Below are 16,047 nucleotides of genomic sequence, written 5' to 3'. Positions count from 1 at the left end.
TCATCCCCCTCTCCCCCCCAACATTCCTTTGGCCTCAAATTCCTCTGCCTCCAACTTCTCTGCAAATAATCTGCAGAATTATGTTTAACAAATGGTATTTTAAAGAATCATACATAGATGCGGATGAAAAGTGTTAAGTGTGCAGAATCATCTTGCTAGCAACTGACAGTTTTATGCTATCATTTTTAACCTAACTACCATTTTATAATAATGTATATTTATTACCCCTGAAATATGTCACCTCGTATTTCATGCGCCTAAGTTTTATTCGATTTCTATCAGCATGGTCAGTATTTACCAGGAGGTTCCAGTGGCCTTATACATATGGCTATAGGACCTCTGCCCAGACCACCCTTCTCCCATGGAACAGACCAGCACGCAAATATAGAAAAGATAAATGTTTGCAGAGACCTCCTTGATTTTAAGATAACACCAAAGAAGTTACTGTAAAAAGCGTCATTCATTTCAGTGAATGTTAACTGTTAAGCTCAACCATAAGCATTATATGCCAATTGTTAACAGCTGATCATTAAGCGAACATACCCAGCTAATGTCTTATTCATTACCACGGCACATCATAGGAAATGGGGTTAAACGACTCATTAAGTCTGCGGTACATAACCTCCTGGATTTCTCTTATCCTCAGTATTTGTAGAACCACACCAACGAAGAGAAATGGTGGGAAGATGAGTGAGAAAAATCTGAGCACAATACATAACAGCAGAGGAAAAGACTCCTGCAGCAGAGAACTAGGAAACCTTCTCTATACCCGACCATGTCTTTGAATGTTTTTTGAAGCTTTTGGCCTTGATAATTCCACTTACTTCTAAATACACTTCTAAAAAGTAATTATATTTTGTACCACAAAGTCAGTTTGTCAACTTTATTTGAACGGAATTTTTTTTTTTTTAGTGTTAAAGGCTAAACAGGAGTTTACCTTCCCAGTTTGCTTCTGTTCCATGTACCTCTAGTATGCTCCCTCTCCACTACAGCCTACCCTTATTTAACTCCAATAATTGCAGAGAAATTCCTTCACTGTCATTGCGACTGCAAGAGTATTTTATTGACTGACCTTATACCTTATTGCTGGTAACTTAAAAAATTCCATTTTATTTCATTAAGAGGTAAGATTAATCCCCCCAGCACGTCTTCTAAGTGAGTGAATGTCTATTTGATGTTACATTTCCTTGTACAGCATTTTAACCATCTAATGGCTGGAGTCACACACACAGGTAACATTTTATATGCATATATGATATCTCACATGCACGGACTAGAGTCTCAAAAAAGACAATACTAGACATACAGTAGTAGATACCACGCTAAAATGAAAAAAAGCATTTGAAACAGGTAAATTACGTAGAGTCAAAATTAGAAGAAAAATTATCTGTATTACAGTTACCAGTTTCTAGAATCTAGAAACCTGAAATACTTATTACAAATTACTTAGAATCTTTACCAAACACATAAAAGCCTACCGTTTATATATCTCCTCTTTCTCTTTTTTTCCATCAGAGGAAAATTCTCTCAGCTTATTGTAAATGGTCTAGTGGGCTGAACCAAGCATCTAGCTTGTTATATTGTCTCTGGCATCTCTCCATCATGGATGCCTAGGAAGTAACTTAAGCGAATATGGATCTGCAGTGATATGTCCCTAAATATCCTCCCAACCACCACTGCACTCTTCACCCTGTCCTCCAACACTAATAATCAAAATGCCCTGGAGAGAAAGTTAATGTGGTTTAAACCACATTAAGACAAGACTTGGAGTTCTTTCTCTAAGGCATGTATCTAAAAAAATCCAGACCTTCTCCGGATTTAAATATAATATTCTCCTCCTCACAGGATTCTGGAACTTCGTCCATTAATGTTTTTAAACAACTTCAGGTAATTGGGACAGATGGAGCTATATCAAATAAAGAATCAATATAACAGGATAAAATCTGACTATTCTAACCTAGACAGAGGAAAAAAAAGGGGGAGCTAGCTACCTACAGAGAAAAGTGAAAGAGAATACGCACTGCATTTACCAGATTGTAAGATCAGTTACATAATATATCATTTACAGAATAAAACGATAACTCTCTTTGCAAAGACACTAGGATTTCTGAAGGTTTTGAGTATTATTTAGACTGGTAGAGTATAATGCCATAGTTCATTGTTCTACTGGTGGAGTCTCCTGCCTGAAATTTGTCACAAAAACTAACCAAACTAAGGTAAAAATTACAAAGAATTACCCAGCTTTCATGAAATGGGGAAAAAAAAATAAAATTGAAGAGTTGTCTAATATTTATTCAGATAAGAAACCTTCTTCCTCTTATCCATTATTCTCTGATTTAAGCTATATTCCTCCACCAAGCAGCATTCTTAACTTAACTGGTATCAACAGGGTGAATTACTAGTTCATAGCATCAGAAGAGCTCAATGATGTTAAGATTACATATCTGGTTTTGACCTTTTTCTCAAATTAAAAATATTCAGAAGAATAATTTTTACTTCCTACAGAATTAGGCATAATTTATCTTGTATGAATGTTGAGGGAAAGTTTCAGATACCTCAGCAATGTACAAATAACTGCAAACAAAAAAAATAAGTTAGCTTTTATGTCCTCACTTACAATTTAATTCTGATGAGACGAAATTGTCCCTTCAGAATCCTTTCTGCTCTTACATGTACTTTGTATTTAAACTGGTCACACACAGAAAGTTCTTCCATTGAGCCAACAACAATACCAACAAAACTTGTTATAGTATTAAATCAGTCAGCAAGAAAAAGTAATTTAGAGGTCTTGCAGTAAAAGGAGACAACAAAGCTTGCCTATATATATGCTCATGGTATTACCAGCCTCTATCATATAAACCATTCAGGATTCAATTGCTTTCCCTGTCCTAGGAACCAGAGCTACAACTCATAACTTTTTTCTTTCTTTAAAGCATTAACCACGTGAAAGCTGTTTTCACATATTACACCTCCCTTCACTCCCATTCATTAGAAGCTCTTGTCTGCTTGTAAATTTTTTTTATATCTTTCAGGTGACTCCACCAGTAGGTTGACAATTCCCGATCATTTACACCCATCAGCTAAGGGATGCCTAACAACCTGTTTCTCCACACCTACAACCTACTTCCATACTTCAGTGAAGCCCTTCTGTTACAATATAGAAATGAGACTCAAACACTTTACACAAAAAATACTCTAAAATACTACTTTGGAAAAAATGCTTTAATGATTTTGTAGAAAAAGAATTCTTTAACAACCCTAGCAGAAAGACAGGACCATATAGTCCCAAAACCAAAATGCTAACCATCTACAACTGAAACAGCAAAGCACAGAGACGCTAATGAGGACTATAGGGAAATGGCAAGACATACTAGTCATCATGGTAGGTAGAAGTCTCAGTGCAGTGAGCATAAGGATTTTTTTTTTTCTTCCCCTCCCTGTTTTGGGGAGCTATTTTCTGTTTGGGGTTTTTTTGGGGTTTTGTTTTTTTTTTTTACTGTGGAACAAAGAAAAGGAGAATAAAAAGAACAAACTAGAAAATAAATGGCAGCTTTGTGAGACACTCATAGATAAGACTGTCTTGGACAATTCAATAAGGAGCTAAAGAAAATTAACACTCTATACGAGACGTCAGTTAACATGTGAGTCCTGAAAGAGAGATTTTAAAGAGAGTAATCAGAGATAGGACCTTGATAGGCCTTGAAAACTAAAGACAAAAAAGCACCACATTTGAGTGAGACCCAATGGAGGAATGATAAACATGGGGGAACATAATTCAGACAAGACCATGTCAATGATCAATATTTAGAACAGAGAAGTACAACAAGACTTCCCTTACTAACCTGTTCCAATGAAGACACACAACGATGATAACCAGCTCAAGAACTTAAGCTGTACGAAAAAAGTACTACCAAGGCTATTATACAAGACAATGTTATGAAAAGATTTCAATATAGCCTCGTTAAACAACCTAGAGGAAAACACCAAATTCTCCAGAAGATACACTTAATGCATATCTGGAGGGGTGGGGGGGAATCAGACTTCTTGTTTGCACTGTCTGGGTAACTGTCCTTTAATAATTTTTTTCTTAAAGTAATCAGAAATACAGTTTCAAATCTTTACCAAATTTGAAAAACTGATGTAAACACTTATCTTTTAGAACTGCCAAAATGAATCGAAATCAACAGCAACTGTTTTGATCTTTTAAAGTCCTTGTTTGTTTTGGCACAGCTCCTACTTTTAAACCAGTGAGTGGAAAGCTCTACAATTCCCGTTCTGCTATTCTTGCAGGCTATTTCTTCATGTTTTCACCAGATGAGTGAGACAGCCCATGAGATACAAATCTTATTTTAATAAGAATTTCTTGGGACAGGAGGTATGCAAACAAAAGTTACAGAAATAAATTATAAAAGAAACAAAACAGTGCCTGTTAATCAGGACAAACCATAGGAGTGGAAAAGGCAGCCTCATGGGTACGGTATCATGCCATGTGAGTTTCCTATTGCAACGTAGATGCAGTCTGGGCGAGATTGATGCAGTGTAAGAACTCTCAGAACTCATTGCTCTGGGTTCCCACCAAGTCAATGAAACTTGATATGCACTGGTCATTCAGATGCAAGTTGAAGAAAGAAAATAATACATGCGCAGGCATGACCCCACAGACTCTGAAATTCTGCTATTAACAATTATTAGTTGCCCTCCTGAATATGACAGAATGATGTTGGGTAATTCTGTACAGATATACCAGTTGTCTCTTGCTGATGAAGAAATGTTGGTGTCTCAGTAGAGATTTGGAACACAGAAGTGTGAGTCACTAGCTAGACAGTCCGAGAAAAAAATAACAGGAGAGAGTATTAGGAAATATTATGCTTGTGAGGAAAATCTGATTTGATTTTAACATATGCTGTTACTTCAATGACAGCCAGAGATTAAACTAAAAAGAAGATGCATAATAAAGAGGGGTAGAAAGGTTTTTTTTTTTTTTACTGTGGAACAAAGAAAAGGAGAATAAAAAGAACAAACTAGAAAATAAATGGCCTCTTTGTGAGACACTCATAGATAAGACTGTCTTGGACAATTATAAGGAGCTAAAGAAAATTAACACTCTATACGAGATGTCAGTTAACATGTGAGTCCTGAAAGAGAGATTTTAAAGAGAGTAATCAGAGATAGGACCTTGATAGGCCTTGAAAACTAAAGACAAAAAAGCACCACATTTGAGTGAGACCCAATGGAGGAATGATAAACATGGGGGAACATAATTCAGACAAGACCATGTCAATGATCAATATTTAGAACAGAGAAGTACAACAAGACTTCCCTTACTAACCTGTTCCAATGAAGACACACAACAATGATAACCAGCTCAAGAACTTAAGCTGTACGAAAAAAGTACTACCAAGGCTATTATACAAGACAATGTTATGAAAAGATTTCAATATAGCCTCGTTAAACAACCTAGAGGAAAACACCAAATTCTCCAGAAGATACACTTAATGCATATCTGGAGGGGTGGGGGGGAATCAGACTTCTTGTTTGCACTGTCTGGGTAACTGTCCTTTAATAATTTTTTTCTTAAAGTAATCAGAAATACAGTTTCAAATCTTTACCAAATTTGAAAAACTGATGTAAACACTTATCTTTTAGAACTGCCAAAATGAATCGAAATCAACAGCAACTGTTTTGATCTTTTAAAGTCCTTGTTTGTTTTGGCACAGCTCCTACTTTTAAACCAGTGAGTGGAAAGCTCTACAATTCCCGTTCTGCTATTCTTGCAGGCTATTTCTTCATGTTTTCACCAGATGAGTGAGACAGCCCATGAGATACAAATCTTATTTTAATAAGAATTTCTTGGGACAGGAGGTATGCAAACAAAAGTTACAGAAATAAATTATAAAAGAAACAAAACAGTGCCTGTTAATCAGGACAAACCATAGGAGTGGAAAAGGCAGCCTCATGGGTACGGTATCATGCCATGTGAGTTTCCTATTGCAACGTAGATGCAGTCTGGGCGAGATTGATGCAGTGTAAGAACTCTCAGAACTCATTGCTCTGGGTTCCCACCAAGTCAATGAAACTTGATATGCACTGGTCATTCAGATGCAAGTTGAAGAAAGAAAATAATACATGCGCAGGCATGACCCCACAGACTCTGAAATTCTGCTATTAACAATTATTAGTTGCCCTCCTGAATATGACAGAATGATGTTGGGTAATTCTGTACAGATATACCAGTTGTCTCTTGCTGATGAAGAAATGTTGGTGTCTCAGTAGAGATTTGGAACACAGAAGTGTGAGTCACTAGCTAGACAGTCCGAGAAAAAAATAACAGGAGAGAGTATTAGGAAATATTATGCTTGTGAGGAAAATCTGATTTGATTTTAACATATGCTGTTACTTCAATGACAGCCAGAGATTAAACTAAAAAGAAGATGCATAATAAAGAGGGGTAGAAAGGTTTTGTGCAGGAGTAGAACTCAGGAGTAACCTTTCCCATATTCGGCATAAAGGGAAAGAAGGGGGGAAAAAGGTACAGATATTGAGGAGGAGAGAGCTACCTTAAATAAAAAAGGTTTTTCCTGAACTGTCTTAAATGGGAAAGTGTTTTGAAGATTTCCAATCAACCAACCACTTTGAGCCAAGCCTTGATCCCTTACAAGCAGCCTAAATTGGAGTGACAATCACCAAACCACAAACTAGGAAGTGTGGAGTCCAAAGAGCTTCTGCTAATTGTATGAAATTGATTCCTCAGTTATGGGAAGCCAATACTGAGAGTACTTGTGTATTTTACTTTTAAGCGCAGTTTAAGGGGCACAGAATGATGCTGACAGACACATACCAAAGTCTTCATAGCAAACTTCAAGTTCTCCAGATTGCAAAGATACTTACAAGCTGGAGAGCAAGCTATTGCACAACACTATAAGCAAGAAAATAAAAGCATCATCATAGAGATTTAAATATGCAACAGACCCCTAACTAGAGTTGGACTTTTAAAATATTCAATCAATATCTAGAATTGACAGAAGAAAGATCTGCACTGTATTGATTCATACTTAATTAGCCTGGGTTTAACTCTGCTCATTTACAGAGCCAATCGAAACATGAGAAAAAAAACTCTACCAAACAAAAAATATTTGATAGGTGAATACTACTGGGACCTGTGTCTCCAACAAAAGGATACCAACCTCCCAAACAGTAAAGATCGTGTATCTGTGGCCAAAAGATAGACCAATAAACTTGGTATTACCTGATAACACTCTTGATCAAATAAAATTAAGAACAGAATGCACAGCAAACTGATTTATGTACATCTAAATGAAACAGTAAATGCCTGGCATCTAAACATATGCATAGATCATATGGATGGCCCAGCCATGCATATGGCTTTTAGTCAAAAAATTCAGAGTTTTAATCTTAATTAGAGCTGGAGTGCTGATTTTGAACACTCCAAATCGGTAAGATTTAAAGGCAGTCTCTTGGAGCAATCATGCACAACTGACATGGATTTAAAAGTAATCTGCAGATAATATTCAAATTTTTTTGCATATTCTTAAGGTTCCAACTTTTATATAGTTCTCACCACTGTTGTCTAGTCACAATCTAAACAGGACAAAGCATTCCCAATGTGAAACAAATTTACAAAAGACAAAATTAAAGGAGACTTTACATTCAGTAACAATTTATGCAGTGTGTATGTTTAAACTACTACATTGTTAGCTGAAGAGCCAAAGCATTCAACAACTCTACCAGAAGATCTTACCTTAATAGTTGTAGAAAATGTGAAGAAGTGAATGTATGGATCTATGAACATACACACATTTGAAACAAGCTTTAACACATTTTCACTTAAAACTGGATTTATGCTAGTATTGTTCCAGTTTACATTACCGACTGAATCTTGTGTTCTGTAGCTGAGAAGGGTCTGCAAGAAAACACTGAGTAGAAAGAACAATGCACTGAGTGCTATGGAGAGAGGTAAATGTTTTGTCTGGGCACAGTAAAACTACATGTTTTGATATCTCAGAATAAGCATAACCATATATATACTTTCTATAAACTATTGTAGGAAACTCAAGTCATTGATATTTTTCCTCTAGGTATTAATTCATGCTAAAAAGTAAAAAAATTGTTATCTTTTAGCACAGCAGCAGCAATGCACGTGTTGAACAAAAACACAGGAGGCTAGTTAGGAATGATTTTTCAGTGTGACATTACAAGGCCACCCAGCTCAGAAGCAATGCACATCATTCCATGCAACTGAACTTATTTACACCATATGAAAGACTCCTACTTTGTAATTATGTCACTACAGGGAAATATGTACTGGTTTTCAGGTAGGTAAGTGACAACCTTCCACTGATAAATACACTTTTTCTTATACTGTTACTAGTACCGGCTATTGACCACATCTGAAGGGGGGGGGATCAGACATGCTTCAAAAGTCCCTTTGCTCTAAGTAAACTCAATCCAGAAGGGAAGAATTCCTTTCTTAAGAATCCAAATCATCAGGTAAGCACATGCCTATGCAAAGTAGATTCACTCCTTATCCAGTCTGATTTATGCCAGAAAATAAATCAGGCTTATAAGGCTCAAAGTAAGCTTTTAAGAATTACCTAAAATTTGTATCTCATATATACACACACATATATATGAGGTATATAAATGCATGCACACCCCCTCCCCACCCCATATGCCAGAAACTTCTAGTTTGCCAAGAACGCCAAAACCAGAAATCCTGAGGTAATACTACTAAATCCTAAGGTGCAATGCCTTAAAAAGTCACATTTCTTCTGTAAAATCACCTGCGCTATCTGTCTTGAGCTTCAGACCATCTGGCGTGCTTTAAATGAAGGAATCCCACATTCAGAAAAAAAGTATTTCTCTACACCTTAGTTGTTTGAAGTAGCAATATCAGTGAGTCCTGATGAGATAATGAAGAAGAAAGCACAGCATAAAGAAAGCTGTATGGTAAAACTGAGTCATTTATTATGCATCTAAAAAGCATCACATTCTTATAGGCAGTTTGTAAGGACTACACGTTTTTATAAACTGCACATACTTATGCTACTTTTTCTGGTATGTCTACAAAGTAGTACCAACCAAAGTTACTTTAGTCTACCCAGGAGCTAGGGGATAATTTAACAAAAAGAAAAACCCAAACAAACAAACAAAAAAGACAAACCCAAAAAACCCACCAAACAAACAAAACCAAAAACCACCAAACTAAAAAAAATAAGACACTGTGTTCTGGACTGCATTACTGATCAGAATGATGTCAAAAGATACAGGGGAAAAAAAGAAAGTAAAAATGTATTAAACTAATACAGGGAACAATTTCAGAACTGAGGGAAACCAAGATTCTTACAGCTCGATACTTTAGAAGTTTAAGTACAATTTTTTGTATGCTTACATGTAAAAATATGCAGAGGCTCCAAATTTCTTGATAAAAATTAAAGAACTCTTCTCATGATCAGACTACTTGGAACCCCCTTTAATGTCACACATGCACAGGCATTCGGCAAAAATATTCACCTTCTCCCCAGTCACATTAATCAGCTTTTAATAAAATGATCTTATGCAATCACAATCCTTAGAAGGCTCATGAAGTCCTTTCTGCATGGGAATGGAAGTAATAAACCAAGCCAAGAGCATCTTAAGATAGTTTTGGGTTTTATTTTGTTTGTTTTTAAATAAAGGGTATGTATAAGAAGGATTCATAAATTAGAAAGAACTGAAGATTTCAGAATCAGAGTTCAGAAAGTTTTTCTGAATTAAGGCCATAGGTATACAGAAAGTTTGAATTTGCTGCTTATGCCAAGCAACAAATATTATCCTCTAAGAAATACAAGAAACACTTAGTTCATCCAATGACAGATTAAATAAATACTCCCCACTAAAGATTAGGGTGTAGACTTATTACAAGTATTTGAATAATCTCCATAATGACAAACAAGCACATAATGCACAGGTATCATACACAGCCATGTTGAGTCCAGAAATCAAGCTCAGCAAGAATTTCAGCATCTTGAAATTGTGTCCAAGAAAAGCAAAAAGTACTCAGTGAAAACACAGTTTCCAGGAAAAAAAAAAAAAAAAAAAAAATATTATGTGACCAGAATCTCTGCACTTACAAAAAAAGTAGAGTGGGACGAATACACATAATTAGCAACTGATGAAACTACAAAGGATATGGTAAATCACTTGGAAATTTTTCAACCAAGCATGGATGTCTCACTGAAATGTACAATTTAATTCAAGCACAAACTGTTGGGATCACGTCAACAGTCACTGCACAAAATTGTGTGGCCTGAATCAGGCAAAAGAGCAACTAAACAGGTCATGACAATCCCATAACCACTCTGCTTTGGTCCCAGGGAAGGACTCTTAAAAACTTGTATTCAAACTCGTAACTTACCAGAAAGATTGTTGAACAGAAGTAATTCAGCAAATTTCATTTTTATTTACTCAAGATAAATATTTGTAACCTTGCTGTAACCAAGAACAAATTTTGACAAAGTAGTACTTTTTTCTTTAACCCTAACAAAAAACCACACAACTGTATCAACAAACTAAATCACCAACATGATAGCAACCAAATATATGTATTTGAAATCCTCTTTCCCCTTCACAAATGGCCACCACTCTTTGAAACTCTTCTCCATTCTCAAGGTATTTTGACTTTAGTCAAATAGTCTGTATACAAGCCTCTTTTTACTTTGCATAAATGCGTTCATGTTTCTTTTTTTTTTTTTTAAGGGTGGTGTATGTTATTGCAGTATAGAGCGCCCAAAAGAATTCACACCTGATTTTATGATGACATCTGAGAATGCCTGGCTTATGCTTTTTAAAAACTAATAATAATTTAAAAAACCCACAAAAAACCACAACCCCGAGACTGAAACACAGTTATTAGCAAACAAGAATTAAGCAAAGATAATGAAATGGCAAGATGAACCCTGATGGATAAATGAATTCTTCTACTCATATGAAGTATTAAATTTAAAAGCAATTACAAATTATCTTAGAAGTTAATGCAATCTTTGACAGCAATATAAATGTGTTTATCACCTATTAACTCTTCAGACCTTAAGAATGAAAAATAAATTTAAAGCCCAAGTCAGATAACCCAGTGCATCTCTCCAACAAGATAACCATTTGCAGATTTTTATACAAGGGACCCATTTCACCACGTGCTAACTTTTCTGGTGAATTTTACAACACTGGCAAACAATTTCATCTTTATGACAACTTTCAACATTTTTTTTTCTCCCTGTGCCTTCTCATGCCTTTCCAGAATGCTGTATTTGGTAATGCTTAGATCTCTGAAAACCCAAGTTAAAGCACACAGTGCTTCAGCTCAACTCAGCCCCTCTCTGGGACTGGCATTGCTTACAGGAGCCATCTGCATGAATTCTGTGTGCATTTACTGTGTGATGTTAATGAAGGAGAGCGTTCAGTGAGTCTAGCTGGCAGCATAACTGTGTTACAAGGACATCAGGGGATTACGGTGCCTTGCAAAACTGCATCTGTAACATGCAGGGATTAGGAAGGAAGGAGATAATTCACTGAGGGATGCTACCAACCTTACACATTTGAGCAGACAGGGGAGGGAATAGTTTCACTTGTAACTTGACAAGTAGGCACTAAGGTAACAAGCTTTGTCTTTGAGACCCAAACTAGTACATCAGCTTGTACTGTACCACATGCCATCACTCCAGAATGGTGCTGCACTGGGCTAGGCAATTATACCTTCTTAAATACATTCCACTGCAGGAACACTGTGTCCACAAGGCAGCGTTGCCATGTTTAATTACTACTGCACTGCACACTTCCAATACTTTTCTAATCTGGCTTTTTTTTTTGGTGCCAAAACTTATACCACTTCCTAAAGCTACTGAAATGGCATAGTGACACCTAATGTGAAGGGACAACAAGATGAAGTCTAGAAAATCCCAATATTTATAACAAACCAAATTATATCTCAAGAGAGTTACATATAATGTATATAGCAAAATAAAAAGTATGAGAATTAAGGAATGAAACTGTATTTCAGTGATTCAAAAGCAAACAAATTATATCAGAATTATTCAAAACTCAACATTACAGACCAAAGAGCTTCAGAATTAGACTTACACATCAAAGAAATCTAACCTGCTAAAATAACTGCAAGGCATCTCAACTATAAAGTAGTGGCACCAGGTGTATAAATGAGACATTACTGTATTTGTAATTGTGAATTAGAGTAAAAGTAATCTCAGTCATAGGGGTTTGGGGGCGGGGGGAGGCTGTAGTTTTCTCTGCCATTCAGTTTAAAAAACGTAAAAAGAGTAAAGTTAAGAAAAGAAGAAAGACGAAACAAAAGCAGTAAAAGTATATTAGTAAAAATTAAATAGAAAGATACCACACGAGGTAAAATTATTTTATTCCCTTAAACTACAAGCAGAAAGGCAACCAAACTCAGTTTCTTTTCTTGGCTGAAGATGTCAGTAGAAGTTCTAAGATCTGTAGCTGCCAAAAGCAACTATAGACTGTTCAGCCTCCTCCATTCTCTTAAAATCACTTTTAGCTTTCTCTTCCTTCCACAGGCACTGAGCTTTTGCATTCTTACTCTTGAGAGAACTTATCTCCATTCTCCACTCCACATTCCAATGTACCATTTATTTTCTCCTGTAAACCCATTTGTTCCTATCTAGGGGCTAAAACTGCAGGTGGCGCGAGCAAAAGCCCACAGAATGGAGCTACTCAGACTTTTATTGTATGAGTATCTGCTAGCTTCCTATATGGCGATGCCTGGCTTCGTAGACCAGTGACAGCAGTGAACGTCGTCTACCCTGACTTTAGCAAGGCCTGCAGTGTGTCCCATAGTGTCTTTTAGCCAGATTGGTAACATATGGACTAGGTAAGTAGACAATAAGGTTGGAAAAAAACTAGCTGGACCACCAGGCTGAAGAGGTTGTAGTGAGTGGTACAAAGTCCAGCTGGCAGCTGGTTACTGGGGGCATCCCCCAAGTGCTGATATTGGGGCCAACAGTTTAACGTCTTTATTAACAGTCTGAACAAGTTAACTGAATACACTTTCAGCAAGTCTGCAGATGATATTAAACTGGATTTGTTCACTCTTAAGGTATGACAACTAAAGGGAGAAATCCTACTGCTGTCTTCCATTACTTAATGAAAACATACACAAATAAGATGGACCTGGGCTCCTTTCAGAGAAGCACAGTGATAGGACAAGAGGCAGTGGACCGTAAGTTTCAACAAGGGAAATCCCAATTAGATGACGGGAAAAAAATTTTCACCACGATGGTGGTCAAACACTGAAACAGACACCCAGAGAGGCTGTGGAATCTCTATCCTTGGATACTCTGGAGTATTGATGGGAGAAAGTTGGAGGAGTACTACCTTTACAACATTTCTATCCTCTTTTACAGGACAAGCTAATTAACAGAAGTTATGAAAGCTACTGAGAATCACATAATCTGAACATTAATAAGTTTAAAAGCTAAATAAGGAGTATTTTGCAGTGCATTTTCCTTCTTGTTTCTTTTTAAAATACAGTTAAGATTGTTAAAATGTCATTAGACTACATAAAGCTTGTTCCAGAATTCATCCGGTAAAGGTCTTAGTAACACATGACAGCATAACCCTACAGCATTCATCTGCTCTGAAAAGTAGATGCAAGTCATCACTCTGCATTTGCCTGGTGTGCAGTGCTGCATGTACTATGAATTCACGTGCTTTTCTGGCTTCTTTGTGAAGTGTGTACTGGAGAACCTCTACCATATTTGCTCCCCGAGTTGTGAGGTGAGAAGACATTTACAATACTTCTACATAATCTTCTCTCTATGAAGAGAACACCTTATTTCAATATCTAAATGTCAAAGTAAGTAAAAGAAACTGCACAGGATTATTATCTCTATGCTATAGTTGGAGAAGCAGAGATTTGACATTTAAATTACTTTCTCAAAGTCAGAGAACAAGTAGCTGAAACAAGCATAGGAAATTAATACAAAAATTTCCAACTTCCAGTTTTTATATTGGCAGCGAGGAAGATAAGCCACACATTTGCCAATGAGAGAGAAAATACATATGCACATACAAAGTGTTTCTCCTATTGGAGCACATACACTTTTTTTTTTGTAGCTTCTAGTCATTTATGGTCTCAAACAGCTGAGGGGAGCTGGATGTAATGAGAAAACGAAGATTCCTTCAGAATGCAATGTAAGAGCCCTTGTTTTACACTTACTACACTCTCCCCTGTCACTGTACTCTTTCTTTTCCATTTCTAGGTACATCATTCCCCACACACACCCAAAAAGAATTTGCTTGACTGTTAAATAGGAGATGACATGAGTGTTACATCATTTACAGAAAGCAATCAACAAACCCTTTCTGAGCTTTAGCAAGCCTCTTCCTACATTAGCATTAGGGCAATTTAAAACAATACTTGAAATGCTTTTGCAACATTTAGCCAAACTCAATCATGACTACTTCTTCACATTTACTGAAGTAAGTTGGGGTAATTTTATTTTTAAATGCGTGCAGCCCTAAATTGCAGATCTGACCACTGAGTCACTGTCTCCTTTCTAAACCCATCTGTGGTTTTTCCCTGGGCCGACAAAATGGTCAAAGCTCCTCCGGCCAGCAGAAGAATTAATAAAACAACTCTTCCAAAGTAGGAATAGACTGACTTTATACAGCATTATGAACTGATGCTCTAACTGGCAAGCCAGAGCTCTGAGACTCTTGTCCCTTCCAAGGCTCAGACACGAAGTAACAAATGGAAAAACCAAAGGCGGTTCCAAAGCAGTTCATGGGACAACCTGGCACAACTCAGCTGTGATCAATCACATCCTTTTGCAAGATAAAGGCTGACGTGTTCAAGCAGGTGGGCTACTGGCAGGCAATCCACCTCAACAGAATACACAGATAAATTATATTTACTTTTTCTTACCTGATATGTGTTGCCGGAAGGGACTCATACTGGCGAGAAAGGAAGAGCTCTCTGTGCTTCAACTGATGTTTCTGTTTATCAGTCAAGTCAACCTCAACAGTAGTTTCAGACTCTTCTTCAACTTCTTCTGCAGAGAAGCAGAGCGTAGGTCGAAATTAACTCTGTTGCATAACACCATTGCAGCCATTTCACCTGACATCCCCCCCACCTCTTAGCAACCTCCCTTAGTATTTCAAAGAAAAGATGAGTTTAACAAGACTACAGTTTATGTAACTTGACAGAATATTAAGTATTTTGAATTCTATACCTTCTACTTAAACTCTTTAAAAAATTATGCTCCTCTCCTACTGTACTAGGCGTTGATGTCTTTCACACAGCTGTAAGAACAATCCTGACAACATTACTCATTCTTTTTTCATCTTCTTTCATCTGTTTTTTCTCTGGGGGTGCCTCTTGCTTGCTGACCAGTTCTGGTTTTGCTGACCAGTTCTGGTCTAAAGTTTCTGTTGCTGATATTGGTATTACTAAAAGTTTTACAGAAGTCCTGGGGAAAAGCATACTTTCTATGAACAGAAATTTACTAAAACACAATTGCAGTCTAAGACTGCCAAATTGCAGTCTAAGAAAACTGAAAAAGCCTGCAGCCTTCCATTATGTTAACCTTATTAGATACAACAAATACAGTTTATTTTCATATTTAAACAAGATTTAATATTATTTCTATTTTAAGCAAGACAGCACTGTTTAATCTAGAAGATAGCATCTATAACAGCAAATTGTAAATTAGATAGTTCTTTTTGAAGGACGTTTTCAGTTGAAAACTATCTTTTATAGTTACTCTGATCTGAAATTCTCTAGTATTTCCTCATATATGATAAAACCAAGGAAATAATTCCCTTTTGTCCTGGTTTCGGCTGGGGTAGAGTTAATTTTCTTCCTAGTGGCTGGTACGGTGCTATGTTTTGGATTTAGTAGGAGAATAATGTTGATAACACACCGATGTTTTAGTTGTTGCTAAGTAGTGCTTACACTAGTCAAGGACTTTTCAGCTTCCCATGCCCTGCCAGCGAGAAGCTGGGAGGGGGCACAGCCAG

The 16,047-nt window shown here is 36.7% G+C and overlaps 1 protein-coding gene across 1 annotated transcript in view; it reads right to left on the bottom strand.

Moving 5' to 3' along the window:
- The window catches only part of MTA3 (metastasis associated 1 family member 3), a 152,617-nt gene that overhangs the window by 113,211 nt on the left and 23,359 nt on the right, over positions 1–16,047 (bottom strand). Inside the window, 1 exon segment of the mRNA XM_019472155.1 lies at positions 14,954–15,080. Within this exon segment, the coding sequence (XP_019327700.1) occupies positions 14,954–15,080 (127 nt within the window).

Source organism: Aptenodytes forsteri, unplaced genomic scaffold, assembly GCF_000699145.1.
Source record: "Aptenodytes forsteri isolate BGI_AS27 unplaced genomic scaffold, ASM69914v1 Scaffold195, whole genome shotgun sequence".
NCBI classification, from domain to species: Eukaryota; Metazoa; Chordata; class Aves; order Sphenisciformes; family Spheniscidae; genus Aptenodytes; species Aptenodytes forsteri.
Note: the sequence above shows the minus strand (reverse complement) of the source record. Positions and strands in the feature narration are given on the sequence as shown.